This window comes from Plodia interpunctella, chromosome 14, assembly GCF_027563975.2.
Source record: "Plodia interpunctella isolate USDA-ARS_2022_Savannah chromosome 14, ilPloInte3.2, whole genome shotgun sequence".
In the NCBI taxonomy this organism is placed as follows: domain Eukaryota; kingdom Metazoa; phylum Arthropoda; class Insecta; order Lepidoptera; family Pyralidae; genus Plodia; species Plodia interpunctella.
The window spans coordinates 6,387,777-6,407,239 of record NC_071307.1 but is presented as its reverse complement, the minus strand read 5'-3'; the positions used below and the strand labels follow the sequence as shown (position 1 = coordinate 6,407,239).

Here is a 19,463-nt window from a genome sequence, read left to right as displayed (position 1 = left end):
CAACAAAATAAATAGCTATTAAACACTTCTTTCTTGCAAAAGTCCAGTCATATTCCTTAGGAGAAAGTAGTAGATTAGTAGTCCAGTAGTGACTAACTTTTGCAGCCGACCCTACTGGAAGATATGTGCAGTATGGAGGTGGTTTGCCATTAACTTCCCTAGAATCTGCCAACTAGAATGCAGGTTTCCTCACGATTTTGTATTTACTGATTCGAGTTACAACCAAGCCGGAAAGAGCATAGCTGACTTATGGTCCTAAGGTACGGGGCAGGGTGTTCAGCCATCGAGATCTATCTTGGGCTATGCGCTTCGCCTCAGACCAGGTGAGACAGACTGCCTTCATACCTCCCTACAATGGTTCGTCGCTGGATTAGCTTAGGTCGACCAACATTCCTCTTGCCTTGAGGTGTCCACTCCAAAGCCTTTTAGATATATGAGTGGCGTCTTCACGAAGCGTGTGGCAGATCTAAGCTTGTATTACAGATAAATATCACGTCTTTCTCAGATCAGCATGGAAGCATAGCTCTTATATAGAGGAAGAAAAAATGCATGACACATCAAAATTAATACATTTTCTACAGAACAACAATATGCGTAATAAAGCAGCAATTTGTGACATGGATCTTTGGTAAGTTGTGTTACATGGTAGAAAATATATCTCTATAGTCGGAGCTCAGGATCCGTTAAAAATATTTATCTTATAAAACGTTGCAGAAAGATTTACTGCATGCATGAACACTGGAAAAATGGACTAAAAGGAGTGCTTCAATCCAAGCCTCAAACGTGGGTGGATACGAATTATAGACCATTGTTATTGATATTATTGGGCGGGAGTGTTTTAAGAAAAAACAAACATGTGACTAATTCAAAACACATTCATCTAAATACATAATTATATTTTGGAGCTTTTCAGCGACCTGTGAAAATTTTTATTCCAGTAATCTTAATTTAGGTAGAAGCAAAGACGCTATTTATCAAATGTGCTGACTTTTCAATTTGACACACCTTTAAGTAACGAGGAATGAAGGTTTTACGAAGTGGAAAAGAAAAATTAGGAATGCGGGCCCTGAGCATTGACGCTATTTGCCTGAGGCCTGGGAAATCTCTCCAATGAAAGACAGAGAGAGGCGCTGTAAAAATAAATGTTTTGATATCTGTAGTAAACGGAACGGAAGTCCACACAAAGTAATTATTATTTCACTAACTTATTATTATATTAGTACACTAACTAGACCTGCTGTTGTCTGTACCACCAACAAAAAGAATCTAGGCCTTCAAGCAGTAGCTATAAGGTAGTACTATAATAAGGAAAACGCGAAAACCGCAGGTCACATCAATAGGTTCTACTCGCCATTGATGTGACTTGATTCAATTCTTAGTCCAACAAATATTTATAGTTTTTTCCCAATAGGGTCAGCTCAACTATTAGGATAGGTAAGCACACTGTTTTTGCTACAAACTACTGGCATTTTGGAACGACCTCTGCTGTGAAGAAATGCCGAAAAAACTCATTTGAACAGTGGGTCCCTATCATGCCAGAAGGGCTTACCATTATTGTTTCTTACAATTTTTTTTTCTAATATCAAAGTACATAATGCACATAGTCAAAAGTATATCAAAACAGGTTATGATTGTGATCCGAGTGCTGATTAAATATATATATCGATGTGAAACACATTTAACTTACACAAAAATATATGTGAAACAAGATGACTATCAATTAACTTACACAAAAATATATGTGAAACAAGATGACAAATTCCCTGTGGCAGCACCCGTTCACGAGTTGACGCATGGGTCAGCCGTCGTGTAGCTCAACTATAATAGATGAACCTCACGACCCGGCCCACGACTCGAATATTGTATCATTGTTTAAGTTCAACACTTACTTTTGACAGATATATGTAAATGCACCGATAGTAAATTTCATATCTGAAAATGAGTAAAAAGAATAGTCTTATCATCCAATGGCAAATATTCCATCTGAAATGAAAGGTCTTGAATCAATGCGAGTTTCACTTCTGTACCGATAAAGAATTTTACTAGGCGTGTGCCGACTGACTTCATAAACAGCACATTTGCATCCCGAGCGAGGCCCGCCGCAGAAACCACCTCAATCGATCGCTAAAAAAATCATCGCATTATACTCAGCGCGCAACTACCTATATAACTCACAAATTAATATTAAGATCCTAACAAAAATATTTCTCCAATCGATAACCGCTCTGACTTCAATGAAATAAAGGTGAAAATAAATCAGCAAGATTGGTAATATAGGCTGTAACGGAGCAAGGAGATTCCAATACAATAATACGTGCACTGGGCCGGCGCGCGCGCAGTCTGATCTGACCACTACTGTGCATTTCCCACGGGCTGCGTACTCCACTGTCTCGTTCACACGCTATAACTGTGTCTCGCTCGCTCCTGATGGACCGCCGCTCTTTCGTTAAACGAAGTACACCCACACACGCTGTCGGTATTTGAGATTGTTCCGAAGTGGAGACCGACATAGATTACGTCAGCCGGCCCACGGTTTGTGGTGGAAGTTTGTTATAGATGTAGCACCACCACGCTTGTGTTGCAAGCATTCGGTGCAAATTGTTGGAATGTAAACTGTAATTTGATCTGCAACATAATAATAAGTTAGTTACAAGATAATTATGAATGCAATTGCTTGAAACGACATGGTTTAACTTTAGAACACCTGTTATTCTACAATATTTAAGATAAGAAGATTATCTACATAATGTCGATTCTGTGCGACTAGACTTCTTATTAGATAGGTACCTAATATAATAAGTTCAATCATGAAAACCAGAGAGAAAAATTAGATTTGTTTACGTGCAAGAATGTTATAGAAATAAGCATACTTAACAAGTGTGTGATTGAGAATATTGGAAGAAAGCTATCAAAAATGGTATTAGGTAGTAGTCTCTGGACATTTGTCGTGCAACATGAATCTTCGCGATCGCGAAGATTTATATTCCAAGAAAACATAGGTCCAATCTCCAAAAAAATATCTAAAATTTTAGTATATATTCGGTAAAAACGTTATTGTAGACATATAAAAGACCTGTACATTGTACAAAAAAAAACAAGAAGATTCTATAAATGTTCAAATCAAATGTCTAAATCAAACCAAATGTTTAAAACTTGCAGCTAAGTAAATTATTGTAGTATTTTCGAAATCTCATACCTAGAGTTAACACTATAAAAAGCAAGCCTTGCCGAATTAATATGGGTCAAAATCAAAATGAGTGACGTAGAAATAGCTGCAATTACATCGACGTTTCAAGTCGATGGAAACTAATCGCTCGAAATATTTCGCCTTAATTAGCCGCAATGGTTACGCCCGCGGCTTCGCTTGACACATGACGAGCGGCGCACGAGTTCTAGACAGAAGAGAATTAGACAACTACCTACCACGAAACACGCTTCGATGAAATTCGATTCGAAAATCCAAAACGGGGAGGCCGTACATTAACGTTTTTATATGTTACCACTCATATTTTATTCCATAATAATCAGCAATGGATATCATTGTTATGCTAAATCTCAATTCGATCGTCTAGATATGCTATTGGGATTTGAATTTGTGGGAAATTCTTTTATATTTCGCATCTAAAATTATTAGCAATTTAAATATTATTTGGGTATGTAATCTCTTGATACAAAAATCTTTGATGAATTGATTAAAGGTCTGATGATATTATCGTGTCTTCTATGGACATATGTTTCTGAGAATCGATGTTCTATATAGGTCTACAAAATGACCTACATGTGGTTATAACATTCCATTAATATCATATTATGTTTATCTAATTTCTAAGTAGGCACATATATATAAAAGTACATCATTATCAGCTTTTATCAGAGAATAGAAAAAGAGGCAGGTTCTTTAAATTTTAATCAAAACAAAAATTAATTTAACGATCAACTTTATTATTATCGAAACGTTGCCAAGTATAAGCCTCAATGCGCACGGGAAAATCACATTTATTTTAATACACAACAGTATACTTGCATGTACGTAAATACAAAACATACTCGTACTATCATACAACAGTGGACCACAAATCGTAACTTTTACAGCGCTTTTTAACCGACTTCAAAAAAGGAGGTTCTTAATTCGTCGCTAACTTGATAGATTTACTGAGGAATTATAGAAAAAACTTTTAAAATATCCATGGATAACTCTTAAAAATGCAAGATGTAATGAATAGCTAGCGTATATTTTTGAAGTGTCAATTGGTCCTCACATTTACATTTAAATCATACCTACATAAAATAAAAAAAAAACAACTTTACAATATTATTACATATAATAACGATAAATGTAACGTACCTAAAATTCTTAATAATCGGTGGATTTCTCAAATACAATTTAAAACTAGATTAATTATTACACCACTTCAAGTTTATTTGGTAATCTGAATTATGAAATCTAGATTAATTTTAGTCAAATGTACTTATATAAAAATATATTTCCCTATATAAAAGAAAAAAATACCTGAATAAAGATAATTAATAAGAGAGTAATCTTATATACCTTTGATCTGTTCATATGCTATTTTTCAACAACTGTTTTTTTAACTATTTAATCCTTGACTAAAAGTGAGATAGAATTTTGATAAGAGATAGATATTTTTAATGACAGGAGAGAATAAGCTAATAATGTTACCCTGATTAGAATTAAAGTTATGGTTACTTAACCATGTATTACTTAATTTGTACTTTGTTTTTTATATAATAAACTTATTTAGGCATTATAAATAGTTATCAAAATACTTACGGATTATCAAATATCAGAAGTTTTAATACAATTCATAATAGGGCCAGCTCGTTCGTTCACACTTTGTGTCTACAATAAAATACTGCGCTGTTATTACGCCAGAGTGTAGCACTGTGACTCTCAAACTCTCATATACCTAATGTTAATATAACACTTCATAATATTTCAATTGGCTATTCGACTGGGAAAAATTAAAATGTATGAAAGTATTTTAATAATCAAACACGATAATGAAATGTAACTTTACTTGATCAATTTTATTAGTCACGGGATTTACTATTTTTCGGTCTCATTAAAGTATATTAGGAACGCTTTTAGATTTTAAAATCCATGACGTCACAATACATTACTGTCATACAAGCTTCATATAAAATTCTGACACAAGTGATATCTTCCTGACAAGATTTAAAATTTAAATAGCTTCACTAGTACTTAGGAACTACTATTTTCAGTTTTACTTTAAACGGAAATCAAAATGGACTACTGATTATTTCAAAATATAATCAAGAAAGACATCTACGTTAAGTAAGACTCTGTAAAAAATCAACGACATTTATATTAGTTTCAAAGCTACAAACTACTAGCTTTTCGGAACAACTATTGCTAATAAAGAAATGCGGAATGTATGATGAATGAACAATTCTACATTGAAGCTAATATAAATGACTAGAAACATTCAGAGTACAAAAGAAACACTTTTCAACAATATACACCTAATAAATTTAAGCATACATAAAGTACTTCTTTCTAAATCTATGATTTATAGTTAGCAACTAGAATCACAACTTACTAAAATATTTAAAAAATAATTGCCTCATAGCTAGTGGTGTGCCGCATCGAAATTTTCTGAACATGAACGGAAACAAAAAAAAATCGATAAATAGGGAGGACTGCGCATTTATCCCGCCAGACTGCAGAGTGTGTGGTTTGGTAAACAAAAGCTTTGCCGCATTTTGCTAAGTTGAAGCGTTTATTTTAGAGTACTTTATTAATCCTTTCATCATGTAAGCATTCGTTTGTGAAAATATATAACAGTGTTGCATATTGGGGTGCCGAAATATTGGGAAACATCGTTTTCCAAAAGATAAAAAACTTCGACAACTATGGGAAACCGCCACACGCTGCAAAATTTTCGAGCCAGTTAATGATCAAAAATATGCTCGGAACACTTCACACCTGACGACTTATTACTTCAGGCTTTCAGTCAAAATCAAGTTTTTCAGTTTATCACCCCAGTTGACCAAAATAATGTACAACATAACCTAAAATGGTGTTATCATTTTTAGGACCAGTTACCGTATCCTAAAGAAAGCAATATAGTTCAATTAAAATAGCAATTAATTCAATTCAAATAGCAATTAGTACCTTCACTTTTCTAATAGTATAAAACTGAAGTCTTAAAAGTGTACTCAAAGGCGACAAAGAGCTGCTAAACGTGAATAAATCAAATATAGACGGTTTTTGTGTTTATTTTTTGGATTTGAACAGTTTTTGGGGCGGAGTGGTTAGTTCATTGCGTTGAAGAAGTGGTGGTAGAAATTAATATACATATTCCAATCCCACAAATAATTCGATAGTGTTCAATAATTAAGCAATTATAATAAAGGTATTATATTTCACAATGGACTTGAATTATTTAGCAAATTCGTCTTGTGTTCACTACACTCATAACACTTTGTGCTATGAAGCCTATTCAATAATCAACTAAATCCTTCTTTTTTTCTTTTAAACTCCCACCACGATTGCGTAGAAGGTATTTTAGTCGAAAATCTTCAACAATATTGAAAATTGGCGCTTTTTGCTTCCATTGGCAATGTTTGTATCAGTAGCGCCATCTGCGCCGAGCTTTGCGTAATATTCCCTATTATATTAAAAAATAACGTCAATTTCTTTTTATATAAATTTTCGTCAATATCTGACTGCGGAAAACATACAGTGTGGCAGTTTAAAACGACATTAAACTAATAATTTTGTATCCAAAAATATACAATATCACGTCTTTATTCCTCATAAAGCCAAGAGCCTAAAATGCCCGGTACCGCGTTCGCTGTGAAATTTGGTACACGGGTAGAATATAACCTGGAATAACACATAGGGATTTATTATCTCGAAATTCCATAGGAGCGAAGACCCGAAACGCAGGTTCTTAAGAAAATCATTGGTTTTTTAATCGGTTTTATTTACTTCTTGTGATAATGATGTTCACACAAACACCTTGTATATTTACTTTTATTGTACAAAATACAAGCTGTAAAAGTCAAGAAGGTTTTTAAGAAATTCCTAGGAACAGAAACATTTATCAACGGCACATCACTACACAGAATATACCTATTATGTATAGCACCATGTCGCTATTAAAAATACCTCAAGTATACTAATCACAGTACAAAAAAATGAGGTAAGACTTAAAACTATTTGATTCTAAATATAAAATATCAAATGGAAGTACAAAAGTAGTTAATCTGAATGTAAATCTATAACGGAATAATAACTTTATAATTGACTGATTAGTAGATTCAGTAATGCGGTTGAAGTTTGGACTTATTTTTATTAAAATAAGGCTCAAGATATTCCAACAGATGTTTATTCAGAAACTCCATTTTTTTTAGGTCCATACATGTGCTGAGTAATATAATATTAAAATATCACTCACTACATTATAATAAAACGAAGTTGTACGTACACGATAACTGCTAAACGGATTTATAACCAGTTTTAATATAAATGCTCCGAAACTACCACTGTTTTTCCCCAGCCATCGAGTGTCGTCTATTCGCTTTCTTAATTTTTCTTCCCCACTTCGCACGGTCTTCGGCATCCTTAGTTGTCAGACCATTGGCCCACATTGGCCACACACTTTGACGGCGCTTTCACGGGTAACTCAATATAGTCTGTACCGTCTTTGGGTTCGTTTATTAAGGCTCCGACGCTTAACGGCCGCGGAAGAAACTAGGAAATCGCTCAGATTGAGGAAGTAAGTGGGAAGACGCTCAGATGAGAGGTTCTGTATCGTCTTTGACATAAGAGCACAAGGGATCTATATCCATTCTCGACCCTAAGGATCGGAAATGTATTTCACATTACATGGAACTTTTGCCCTTGTATACACACGAATTTGATAAGACGGTCCCGAATATAGTGATAGATGACAAACTAGAGATTTGTGTGAATTGGTTGTCTCAGTGAGAGATTTCTACAACATATTTATACGTCACGATTTTGGAATCATTGAATTCGTTTTATGTAACATGTCTACGTTTTCATCTTATTGCTTTCAAAATTAAATAAATTTAAAATAAAAATATATATAATCAATCTAATTGCGATTTTTAAATCAGTCGATTCATACATTTGATTAAAATTAAAACACAAATGGAAAATGAAAAAAAAAATAAAAAAATCAACACGATTAATCAAACAATTTACGAAACTTTTAATAAAATAAAATAAAAACATCCCAATTCATGCAATCACTTCCATAGACTACAGAAACGCGAGGGAAAAAAGTAAGAATAACAAACCAGCATTACTGAATCTAACAAAAAGAAATTACAAGAAAAACAGCTTATCTGCTAACGCTTCCGACGGTTGGTGATGGATGCTCTGGCCCACGAGCTGGGCCAGGCGGTGCGCGTACTGGCACGGCGCGGGCACGCGCACAGCGCCGGGCCAGTTGTAGTACAGGTGGCACAGCTTGTACGTCAGTCGCTGGCACTGGTCCGGGGACATGCCGCTCGAGTCGTGGACCACGATGTAGTGTGTGGGGGTCACCGTGCCTTGCTCCACTTTCTGAGAGGCTATTAGGAAGTCGTACCTAGGAAAACAAATTATATTTATTTCATACGAATGAGTTGTGTGGCGACCCTTACGTTTTGCTTATGCAGCGTTTTTGAGTGACGCGCAACGTAGAGTCGCCAGTCCCATATTGACGGTCCAGGGTTTCAGCCGCGTACGTTTCATGTAATAATATATCTGTGTGTGTTGAGAATACGAAATAAATTGTGTTAATTGACGAACTCTTTTAATTGAACTATTACACGAAGAATACTCAATAAGTTATATAAAATGATATAAAATATATTTATAACATTTTGTATGAAAAATGCTGCACTATTCTAATCACTAAATATTGTTTTTCTTTTTCGACTATATTATTGCTATAACAATGGTTTCGGATTTTATAAGTCGCCTAAAGATATCTGACATGACTTTTACGACGGCATAAAGTCATCTGGCGACATGTCGCATACACACTTAACGTCAACCGATGTACGAGTTTTCTCACGATGTATTTTATCGGGAGCAAGTGTCCCACCAAATAAAGGTTACATTGAGGAACATTTTTCTATGTAATAAAAATTATATATTCTCTCAAGCGTCGATATTTTCTAGGATTTAGGGATCCTTAAGGCAAGAGTGAATAGGCATTTCTTGAGCTTGCGTTTAACACCCTTCATCGTTGCTTTCCATCAGACTAGCTTGAGGTCAAACGCACACAAACTAACAACATACTAAAGACAATACAAGAAATCTCTCACCAATCGCGCCTAGTGATCGCATGATCAACCACGGTCCCGGGCGGGGGGTTCTCATACCCATGCCCGGTCTTCATAAAGATCCTGGTGTTGATCCTCTTCTGTACCACCACATATGTCAGCATGGGGGAGTATCTCTCATGTACCACTGAGAAACCGATCTTCATTTGTGGGATCTCGTATTGTTGGAGGAGTTTCAGTTGACCGTCTCCAACGCCGTCCCTGGAAATTACATATTATAAAACAAAGTCCAATGCCGCGTCTTTATGTCTGTTCGCGATAAACTCAAATACTGATGCATGGATTTTCATGCGGTTTTCACCAATAGATAGAATTACACTATCTATGAGGAAGATTTAGGTGTATAATTTATTATGTTTTTACAAGTGCGAAGCCGGAAGGAGCCGCTAGTAGTTAAAAAATAAATGAAGCGGTGGTGGTATAATTTTCAAGTCGTTTTGATCGAAGGGACCCAGGTTTGAATCCTCCTCGTGCCACATGAGTTTGTATACCATCATGACTCATGTATTACATCCACGACCCGAGCCAATCTGATAAGAATGACTCAGGTCACATTTTCAACTCAATCACGAAAATTCTACTAGGCAGGGTTTGATGAAATTCACATGTCATTTTCGTGCATAAATTACTTCAGGATCGAAGACGATGATTTAGCCGACATTAAATTTAATAGGTACATATAACACGCGATAAATTAACATGATATTATAACAACTTGCCTGTAAATTATAATCCTCTCAGGAAAGTGGCCATTGGTGTTAAGAAAATGCTTCAAAGCATCGACGAGGCACGACTTCAATGAGTCCACTATTTCCTGACCCCTCTCCTGGAACACCGCCCTAGAGTACCAGTGTGTCATCGATTGGTTATACGACGCGACGAAAGCTGAAATTGTAGTGACACAGATACAGCATGTCTTACGGGCTATGGGGTAGATAGAGCCAATATTTGTTGAAAAGTATATCATGTGTGTCACATAAATTACCCAATAATTATTAATTGTATTGTGCTTGTACATATAAATTATGTTATATTTAAGTTGTTTTTGTGGAGAAAATAAAGATATATATTATTATTATTATTAATAAAACGTTTTAGTAAACGTTTGCTTTACACCGTCATAAACAAGTGCTGTTTTGCCGACACGTACTAATTTACCGACTACGCACCACATACGACCACGACTACACTGAACTGCAGTGCAAATCGATGTTTATATAAACTGATTAATATTTTAACATTGCAAGGCTCAAGGCTTGTGATGTGAAATCCAATTTTAGTAAACTTTTAAGTTTTGTAATAGTTTAAATAAAAATATATATGAAATAAACTTACCGCAAACGCTCCGCTTCTTCCTGCTCGCATCGTGATATGAATCGATTCCCACAATCATGGCGGTCTTCATGGGAATGCTAATGTTCCATAGAGTTCCACCCAGTTTGCAGTTTATCTGCAGGAGGATCTTCTGCGTGATGCCACGTACTTTCTTCTGGTTCATCAACGTGCGAGCGTTGATCACCTTAAAATATTTATTATTATAATATTATTAATTACTTATTAAAAAATAGAGTACTTTTTTTAATGAAAATCCTTAACCCATCGAACACGGTTGCGATAATAAATTGGACAAACCGACCAACCGACCAAACGCCATTGGACCAACCGCTTTCATTGATAAACTTCCATCATGACTATAACGACTACCTAACGCCATCTAGTGGCAAATAGTCGCATATACATTAGTAAACTAAATAGTTTTGACGACCTCGGCGCCGCAGTGGTAAAACGCTTGCCTCTGAACCGAGAGGTGCCGGGTTCGATCCCCGGTCGGGTCATGATGGAAAATGATCTTTTCTGATTGGCCCGGGTCTTGGATGTTTATCTATATATGTATTTGTTATAAAATATCCCATAACACAAGTCTCGAACTTACGTTGGGGCTAGCTCAATCTGTGTGATTTGTCCTAATATATTTAAATAGTGGACCAAATACTAATCAGTTGTAAAGATGGATTGAATTATTTCATAATTTTCCTCTAATTAACAGGGTTGTCAGCGTAGCAGATCTTTATAACCAAGTACAGATCATTCCTTGATACAAACAATCAGTTGTCACGTTGCATTTCTTCAGGGCTGTGACAAAAGAAACCAACATCTAAACTTTCAAACCATACCTGTGAAGGCACAGGGTTGTCAGCGCAGCAGATCTTCTTGATAGCCGAGTACCGATCGTCCCTGGACGTAGGGCAGATGCAAACAATTAACTGTAGCGAGGGGTTGAAGCATTTCTTCAGAGCTGTGACGTAAGAGTCCGTGCGGTCGTTGGGGAGGCGAACCATCTCCGGGGCGGACACGTTGATGCCCATGGGGCCGCCGGAGCGCTTCAATATGTCGACAAAATCCTGAAAGATATAGACGTTATAACAAATTGTAAAAATTTACTCTTACACGAACCACCCAGCAAAATCCAAAGAAAGATTTTGGAATGAAAACCAACAGAGCACAACGGAGCGGTAGGACGCAACGCAGCAATGATGCGGGGCTCTACCGCGTGTCACTCACCATAGTGATCTGGCGGTCTCTGTCAGTGTAGAGCAGCGCCCAGCGCAGCACGTCCACCGCCTGCATCACCGCGTTGCGCGTCACCTCTGCGTTCCAGTTCGCGTCCGGCTTCCCTGGCACCTGCAAACAATTTACGTTTTAATTACGCGTTATGTATGAATATTTTCTAATCTATAATTACGGTGTGGTAGTCGCCTGTGAACCGAAAGATCCCAGGTTCGAATCTTACTCGTACCACATGAGTTTGTATACCAATCTGACTCGAATATAGTAGTTTTCATCTACCACCACTTGCTTCCGGTGAAGGAAAACATCGTGAGGAAAACTGCACACTGGTTGATTATCAACTTGTGTGTAAAATGGAGAAGGCAATGGCAAACCACTCCATTAATAGTGATAAGAAAGTCGTTATGTGTGTTTAATTCCACGTAATGACCACGACCTGAGGGTTGTGGTCGACTATGAAGTCGTCCTCATGGCTGAGGGTCGTGGTTCTTCTCTTTTAATTAGAGAGAAGAAGAAGAATACATCATTATTACGAAAATATATATACTAGACAGCACACTTGCGCCACTATCACATCATTCATCATCATAGTCATCATCTAGTTATGTTTAAAAAATGGTAAGTCCTTCTGGCATGATAGGGACCAATACTGTTTTAATGAGTTTCTTTCGGCATTTCTTCTCAGCCAGTGGTCGTTCCGAATCGTAGTTTGTAGCTTTGGTAAATATCATTTAATTTAGAATGTGACATGCAAAAGTGCCTGTGAAGGCCTAATTTCTGAATAATTTTGATTTATCAGACCATTGACACGCTAACACTGCCAGATTTAATTCAAGGCAAATAACTGCTTTAATATATATTACCTTAGAGTTGCGGCCAAAGTATAAATCTTCTGGGGGTAATGTCCTCGCGGTAATGTCTATGGTCTCCTTGGCTATACTAAGCCCCCAACCAGCTAGGCGTTTCTTGGCTGTCTCGTTGTTCAGCACGTTTTGTATGTACTGAAAACATAATATATAATGTTATTTTAATTGAATATACCCCGCATGTAATTGATAGAACATTACGAAAACAATTCACCAACATAAGTTGGTGGTGTGGATACCCACAACAGTATGTGGTGAATCATCGTTACATATCATAAAACAAAGTCCTCTACCGCGTCTGTCTGTCTGTCTGTTCGCGATAAACTCAAAAACTACTGCATGGATTTTCATGCGGTTTTCACCATTAGATAGCGTGATTCCTGAGGAAGGTTTAGGTGTATAATTTGTTATGTTTTCACCCGAGCGACGCCGGCACGGGCCGCTAGTTGTAAACAATGTACGCTCAAACGCAATAAATGACATTTTTCTTTGAATCACGACAGTGTCAAACCACAAGTGACCTGTTTGAAAGCCCTGTGGCGTTGGTTGGGCGTGATGCGGGTGTATGTGGCGACGTCCTTCATTAGCCGGAAGTTGTTGCGCTGCTCGTCCGTCAGCCCCGTCAGCTGGCACAGCTCCGGCACGAGGCAGATCATGAAGTCTGTCGGCGCCTCCGACCCGGGCATGCGCTTTGTTTGTCTGCAATCGTTATGATTCAAAGAAATAATGGTCATGTATACGTAGTCCGAATGCTAGTAGTTTGCAGCTTCATGAGAAATATTTATCAAACTACCCACTCGTATACACAAAAAACGTAACAAGAAAAAATAAAATAAAATTTTTATTCATATCAATTTATAGTCGAATGTTTTATTTCCGTAAATAAGATACGCTACTCTCTTCTCCATCGGATGAAATCAAATGGATTACAGCCCTATGAAGATTTTCTTAGTCTAGATCTGGTGCGAATAGAATTTAAAGCTCCGTTTATCTCACTTGGAACAAAAAAATATATATTGCATGCAATTGTACATTGGAGTAACTGCATCTAGGAAGGAAATTCCTGTGGGAAATTTGTCATACAATTATGTGACGTTCATAAATCAGATTCACAAAAAGCCCAATCGGTTATAAAATTTTTCATTTACGAATTAAAACTATTCATTTGTCTACATAAAATAGAAAATATGAAAACATACCTTGAAATAAGCATTGGCTGATCCCAGTCCTTGATTTCGATGCCATAATTATTTTTGTAGTAGTCAATGTACGAAATCTTGACTGTCTCGCCGTTTTCAATCTTTTCAAATGTGGACCTCGGTGTCATCGTGTCATCGATACTATCGACCCTGGAATAAATTCAAATTCATAATAATTATAATCCAAGTCGGCAAAATAGGAAATGATGAAAATTCAATAGCGACGAAGACTGCTAAGATAATAAACAAAATCGTAATAAATTGCTTTCACTTTATTATTGCTTGGGAATTAAAACCACTGGTACTAATGATATGCATCAAAATGTTGGTAAAATATATTAATTTGATATTTATTAATAGTGTAAAGTGTGTTTAACAGTGTAATAGTGGGCATGTGAACATGCGGGTTGCCTGATGGTGTATGTGTGTTTAGTTTGTAATATCTTTATTGTACAAAGAATACATGCTAAAATTATAATATTTACCATTTTACTGTGTCCATGACCAGTAATAAGATAAAATATACAAAGGCGGACTTATCCCGTGAAATTGAGTATTGAATCCCTTCTAACCAACCAGCGATAACTTGAGAGAATATATTTACTCAATAGAAGAGTTATGTTGTAGATTAGGTAGATAAAGAAAATTTTAAATTGGCAGTCCTATTTGAATTATGCACAATATAAAGGATCTATAATAATGCTGAACTACATGTGTATTGGTTATTTTTCCTATTAGGACAAAATAAACAATACTTACCGGAAGAGCTTTTTATTATATGTAGTCATAACGGAGCACCCAATGAGTTTCTCAGCCATAGCTTTCTTCCAATTGGCTCCATCAGTTTGGACCGTCTCCTTGATGAAGGACAACACCGATTGTGTACGTAGAACCCTCGACGTGGAGTCCAGGGTCAACATCAGACCACCTTCATATTCATCCACCGCTGTTACATAACTAAAATAACAGTGTTAACATTGTTGAAGTCTTCATATGTTGACAGTTTCAAATAATGATAGAAGTAGTGATGAGTGCTCAAGATGCCTATTGACAGTCCCTTTGAATCCTACTTGAGACACAGTATGTATACCTAGTTCAGTAGTTTTTATATACTACATGCTTCCAGTGTCGGAAAACTTTGTTAAACATATGCTCTTAATTGATGATTAATAGCTGATTTGCAAAATGGAGAAGACAATGGCGAACGACTTCGTAAAAGTTTGTGTGTTCCGTTCTACGCAATAACCATGGTCTGTACATTTTTGATTGAAATATAAGTATTTTTATAATATGTTATGAAATTTGGTACACAGGTAGAATATAACCTGGAATAACACATAGGGTACTTTTTATCCCGAAAGTCCCACGGGAGCGAAGCCCCGCGGCGCAGCTAGTTTATCTATAAGGATGATCTTACCCAGGCCAGACTTCGAGTTTATACTGAGGGATCTGTATGGCCGCGTGTTCGTTGAAGTGCTGTCGGCCGAATCGGACCAATTGCAGGTCCTTCATTATGTGCTTGAACAGCACATTGTATATGTGTATCATCTCGCTCAGGCGGCGCGTGCGGCGGAATATTATCTGTCGACACATGTCAAGTTGAAATTCTGTTTTATAAAGCAATTTTTTTTTTCAACAAAACTATAATGTTATTTGCATTTGAATAATCGTACGATACAAACGAGATATATCGAATTTGTTGAAATATTAAATATAGGCTTACTGGAGCCTAAATCGATCTAGCCACGTCCCATGTCTCTGACACTTTGTTTTTTTTTTTTTGGGCCATGCTCGTTCGTTCAGGTACTCTATGGCTATTCTTTTAAAAGTCTGTTTGCAGTGTCTAAAGCCTTGATACATATATTTAATACTATACTTCGTGAATATAATGTATGGTACTCACAGATATGTGAACTTTACTGTTATCAAAGGGATTGACCGAGACTAAATTCGTAGCTTCTTCGGGCAGCATATGTGGAACATATAGAGTTGTTCCATCAAACGTCTTTTCTTTGAAGTATTGACTGTGCTCTGTAATTTATAACAAGATCATTTTTATCATCTGGTTATGGTCGACTTTATTTATACTATGTAGTGATTAATAAGACGAAGAATAAAAATAATTACCATTAAGTAGTTTAAAACGTAGATGCTTGTAATCCTGCTCAGGCTCGAATTTCGCCTCATACTCAAATACATTATTCTCCTCAAAATTGAGGTAAATAAAGTTTGCAGTGCAATGTACGGGCGTTCCAGTTTGTCCTTTCATAACCACAGGGGGAGTGTCCTTAACTTCTCTCTGAAAAAAAATCAAAACATTTGTAAAAAAAAAATATTAATTAATTGGAATATTACAGTAAAACGTATCTTAAGCTACTCTGAATAAAACTCTATGTGTCGTCAATAGATAGCTTAGCATATACTGCTGACTGTACAGAGGGTACTTTATTTTCTTTAAATATATAAAAACAAATTCTTTAATATAAATATCAAGCTTCTTGTTTAATAAAAATATCAAGCTGCCCGTCCGCCAATAATGTTCCAGTAGCTTTGAATATTATAGAAGTCACTATCATTTTTTTTGTTAGATTGTATTTGTATTAACACATTTAACATATACATTTGGATACTATTATGTTGACTTAATGAAACAAAATTAGTTCCATAACACTACGATTGCAAAACATCACTGTGATTATTTTTATAAATTACTATTACATGTTATCTGTGAATATTAAAAAACTTACGAAGTATTTATTCTTTGCTGAAGTCTGGACTGTCGATGGCACAGTAGATGACACAGAGCTCTCTGCCATTTTCTGTGTCAGCTGCTTCATATCGCCTGAAGCCCCAACCTCAGCCGATGTCACTGCTTTACTACATCAAACATTATTATTTCAAAGATTTCAAAACATACATAGCCATAGTTTCTCAAACCACTGCCAATATAATAAAACTGTTTTAACTGGCATAAAACATAAAAAAGAAAGTGAATATATTACGTGTGAGGATGCGTAACAAAAATTCAAGAGCCAAATCTCTATGAAAATCATGTAAGCTCGATTCGCAGATAAACACACGCGGACGAAGCAAAAATGGGCAAAAGCTATATATAAAAATAGACTATAATAATTGCCATTGAGAAATGTAATGTTGCAATACATCATGCATGGTTTAAAATTTTTGTAATTTCCTGTTTAACATCAACCCTCTTTAGGAAGCATATTGTTGCTTATAAACTGTCAAGGCTTTCTATTCCTTAGTCACTGTTCTGTCAATGTTATGTATTATAAGGTCCAACATTGACAAAACATAGTTTAGCTTAAAGTAAGAAGTAGCAAGTAAGAAGAGTTAGCGTCTGACAATCTCTTTTTACTGAAAGCTAAAACTCACAGGTTTTGCAGCAGTTTCAACCCGCGACCAGCGCCTCTGATTGGTGGTGGAGCACTTGGGCTAATATCACCAGCAGGAGTAAATGTAGGCTCTGAGAAAATATAAAACTTTAACAAACCTAGACTAGACAATAAGGGGGAAAATTCTTTATCATATTGCAATTCTTAACTGCTATACATATACTAGGACTTAGCAGAACCTTTTATTATTTAAAGTTGCTGACATAAAACCATTTTAAAAAAAGGTTCCTGCTAAATTCCTAGTTATGTATTCAAAGTGTGAAAGTTTAAATATGATATTGCAATACTGTCATCAACATTTAAGACATATACATATCCCTACTCTATACTAATATTATAAATGGGAAAGTCTTGTCTTTAACTTAACAGTTATGCTTTCACAGCTAAACTACTAGGCCAATTTTAATAAAATTTGGAACAATGTTGTCAAAAACTTAAAGTTGAACATAGGCTAGTGGAGGCTTAACTGCAAGCAACAACAAGTTGTAACAAATATGTAGACAAAACTTAATAAGCAGTCAATGTTAAAATAACACACCTCCAGGTCTTTGATGCATCTTAGAGAGCAACATAGCTGCTATGCGGCCTCTGCCCCCTATACTTGTTGTAGTCGGAGGATTCACATCTGTTGACGCCTGTAAGTTGATATTTGTTAATTAGGTTGTATTGTATGAATCTGCATAAAAAATAAAACATAGTCATCCTTTATGTCTGTCTGTTTCTAAGCTTTCTTCTTTATTCACATAATTGATTTTGATGCAATTTTCACTCTATCTAACTACTACTTACACCTGTGCAAAGCAGTGGGTTTAAAGATGATGTGAAATTTAATTTGATCCTAAATTTTGTTTTATAAAATTGTTGACAAGGTTTTTGGTAACAGGTCTTACATGTAAATTTGGATTGATCAAAATAACCTATTTACCAATCATACAACTATGCCCTTAATTAGTTATTGTAGCTTCTATAAGCATTTGACTGTTCATGAGTAATAACTGAAAGAATTTGTCAAATAACTTACAACGCTAGGAGCTGCACTCGGGAGAGGAGTGGGTTCTGGAGACGGCTCCTCTGAAGTAGGAGGAGAGTCCATCATTTGTGACTTCTTGAGGGCTTGGAGCAAAGCTAAGCCCCTACCTCTTCCTCTACTGGGATCTGCCATCTTATTCTAAAACAAAATTGTGCATCAATCCATTTGAATATAGGTTGGTAGGTAAAAATAATAATGAACTACCTACAAAGTTTCAATATTGCAGATTATTTCGAAATGTAAGCAAATATTTATATTTATACCTCAATACCCAAGGGTATTGAGGTATAATATAATCACCACAGTGGTAACGGATTTTCTTCGAGGGCAAAAATATAATTACTACAGTTATGTACCCATAAAATAACGAATGTATAATAGTTTAACTAAGTTTACTTCTCTCTGCGACTGTTGTATACAAGGAAATAAAATGAAATAGGAGTAGTAAATTAATGGCACATACTTTTTTGGCTTCTTCTTTTAAAAAATATACCTAGTGTAGAATAAAAATAATCAATTCTTCACAATCAAAAACAAGAAAACTGCAAATGAGATAGGTAAAATGAAGTTTCAACACTTTCAACAGACGAGGACGGACACAAAAAAGCACACACAGACACCCCGCGCACCTCCTTTCAATCTGTCCAATGAACAAAACAAGATTGAATGAACGCAGCCAAACAAAGCCATGATGATGCAAAGGCAAAAGGGATGTCGGACGGATGTCGATCTGAGATCAGAATCGATTATACGCGCGCAAAAGTTGTTTATTTTTTTAAAACGTTTCAACAAAAAGGGAGTGTTACTGCACATTTATCCCGCCAGAGTACAGCATTGTATGTTAGGTACACAAAAGCTTTTCCGCCTTTTTCTATGTCGATTAAAACATTTATTTTAGAGTACTTTATTAACCCTTTCTTTATGTAAGCATTCGTATATGAAAATATACAACAATGTAGCATATTTGGGTGTCGAAATTTTGGGAAAAATCGTTTTCCATAAGATAAAAAAACTTCAAAAACTATGGGAAACCTCACGG

At 35.9% G+C, this 19,463-nt stretch overlaps 1 protein-coding gene across 1 annotated transcript; it reads right to left on the bottom strand.

Annotated features, from left to right (window-relative positions):
• Positions 1–8,203: 8,203 nt before the first annotated feature.
• On the bottom strand, positions 8,204–19,028 carry AGO3 (Argonaute 3). Its single transcript, XM_053754746.2, has 18 exons — positions 18,888–19,028; positions 18,416–18,562; positions 17,933–18,029; positions 17,375–17,465; positions 16,729–16,858; positions 16,109–16,280; positions 15,885–16,012; positions 15,399–15,562; positions 14,741–14,938; positions 13,982–14,131; positions 13,304–13,481; positions 12,780–12,917; positions 11,911–12,030; positions 11,523–11,750; positions 10,684–10,867; positions 10,068–10,233; positions 9,331–9,549; positions 8,204–8,606 (listed from the first exon to the last, which is right to left on the bottom strand). The coding sequence occupies exons 2-18, from the start codon at positions 18,554–18,556 to the stop codon at positions 8,342–8,344; spliced, it is 2,769 nt and encodes a 922-aa protein (XP_053610721.1). The 5' UTR covers positions 18,557–18,562; positions 18,888–19,028; the 3' UTR covers positions 8,204–8,341.
• Between the last annotated feature and the right edge of the window lie 435 nt (positions 19,029–19,463).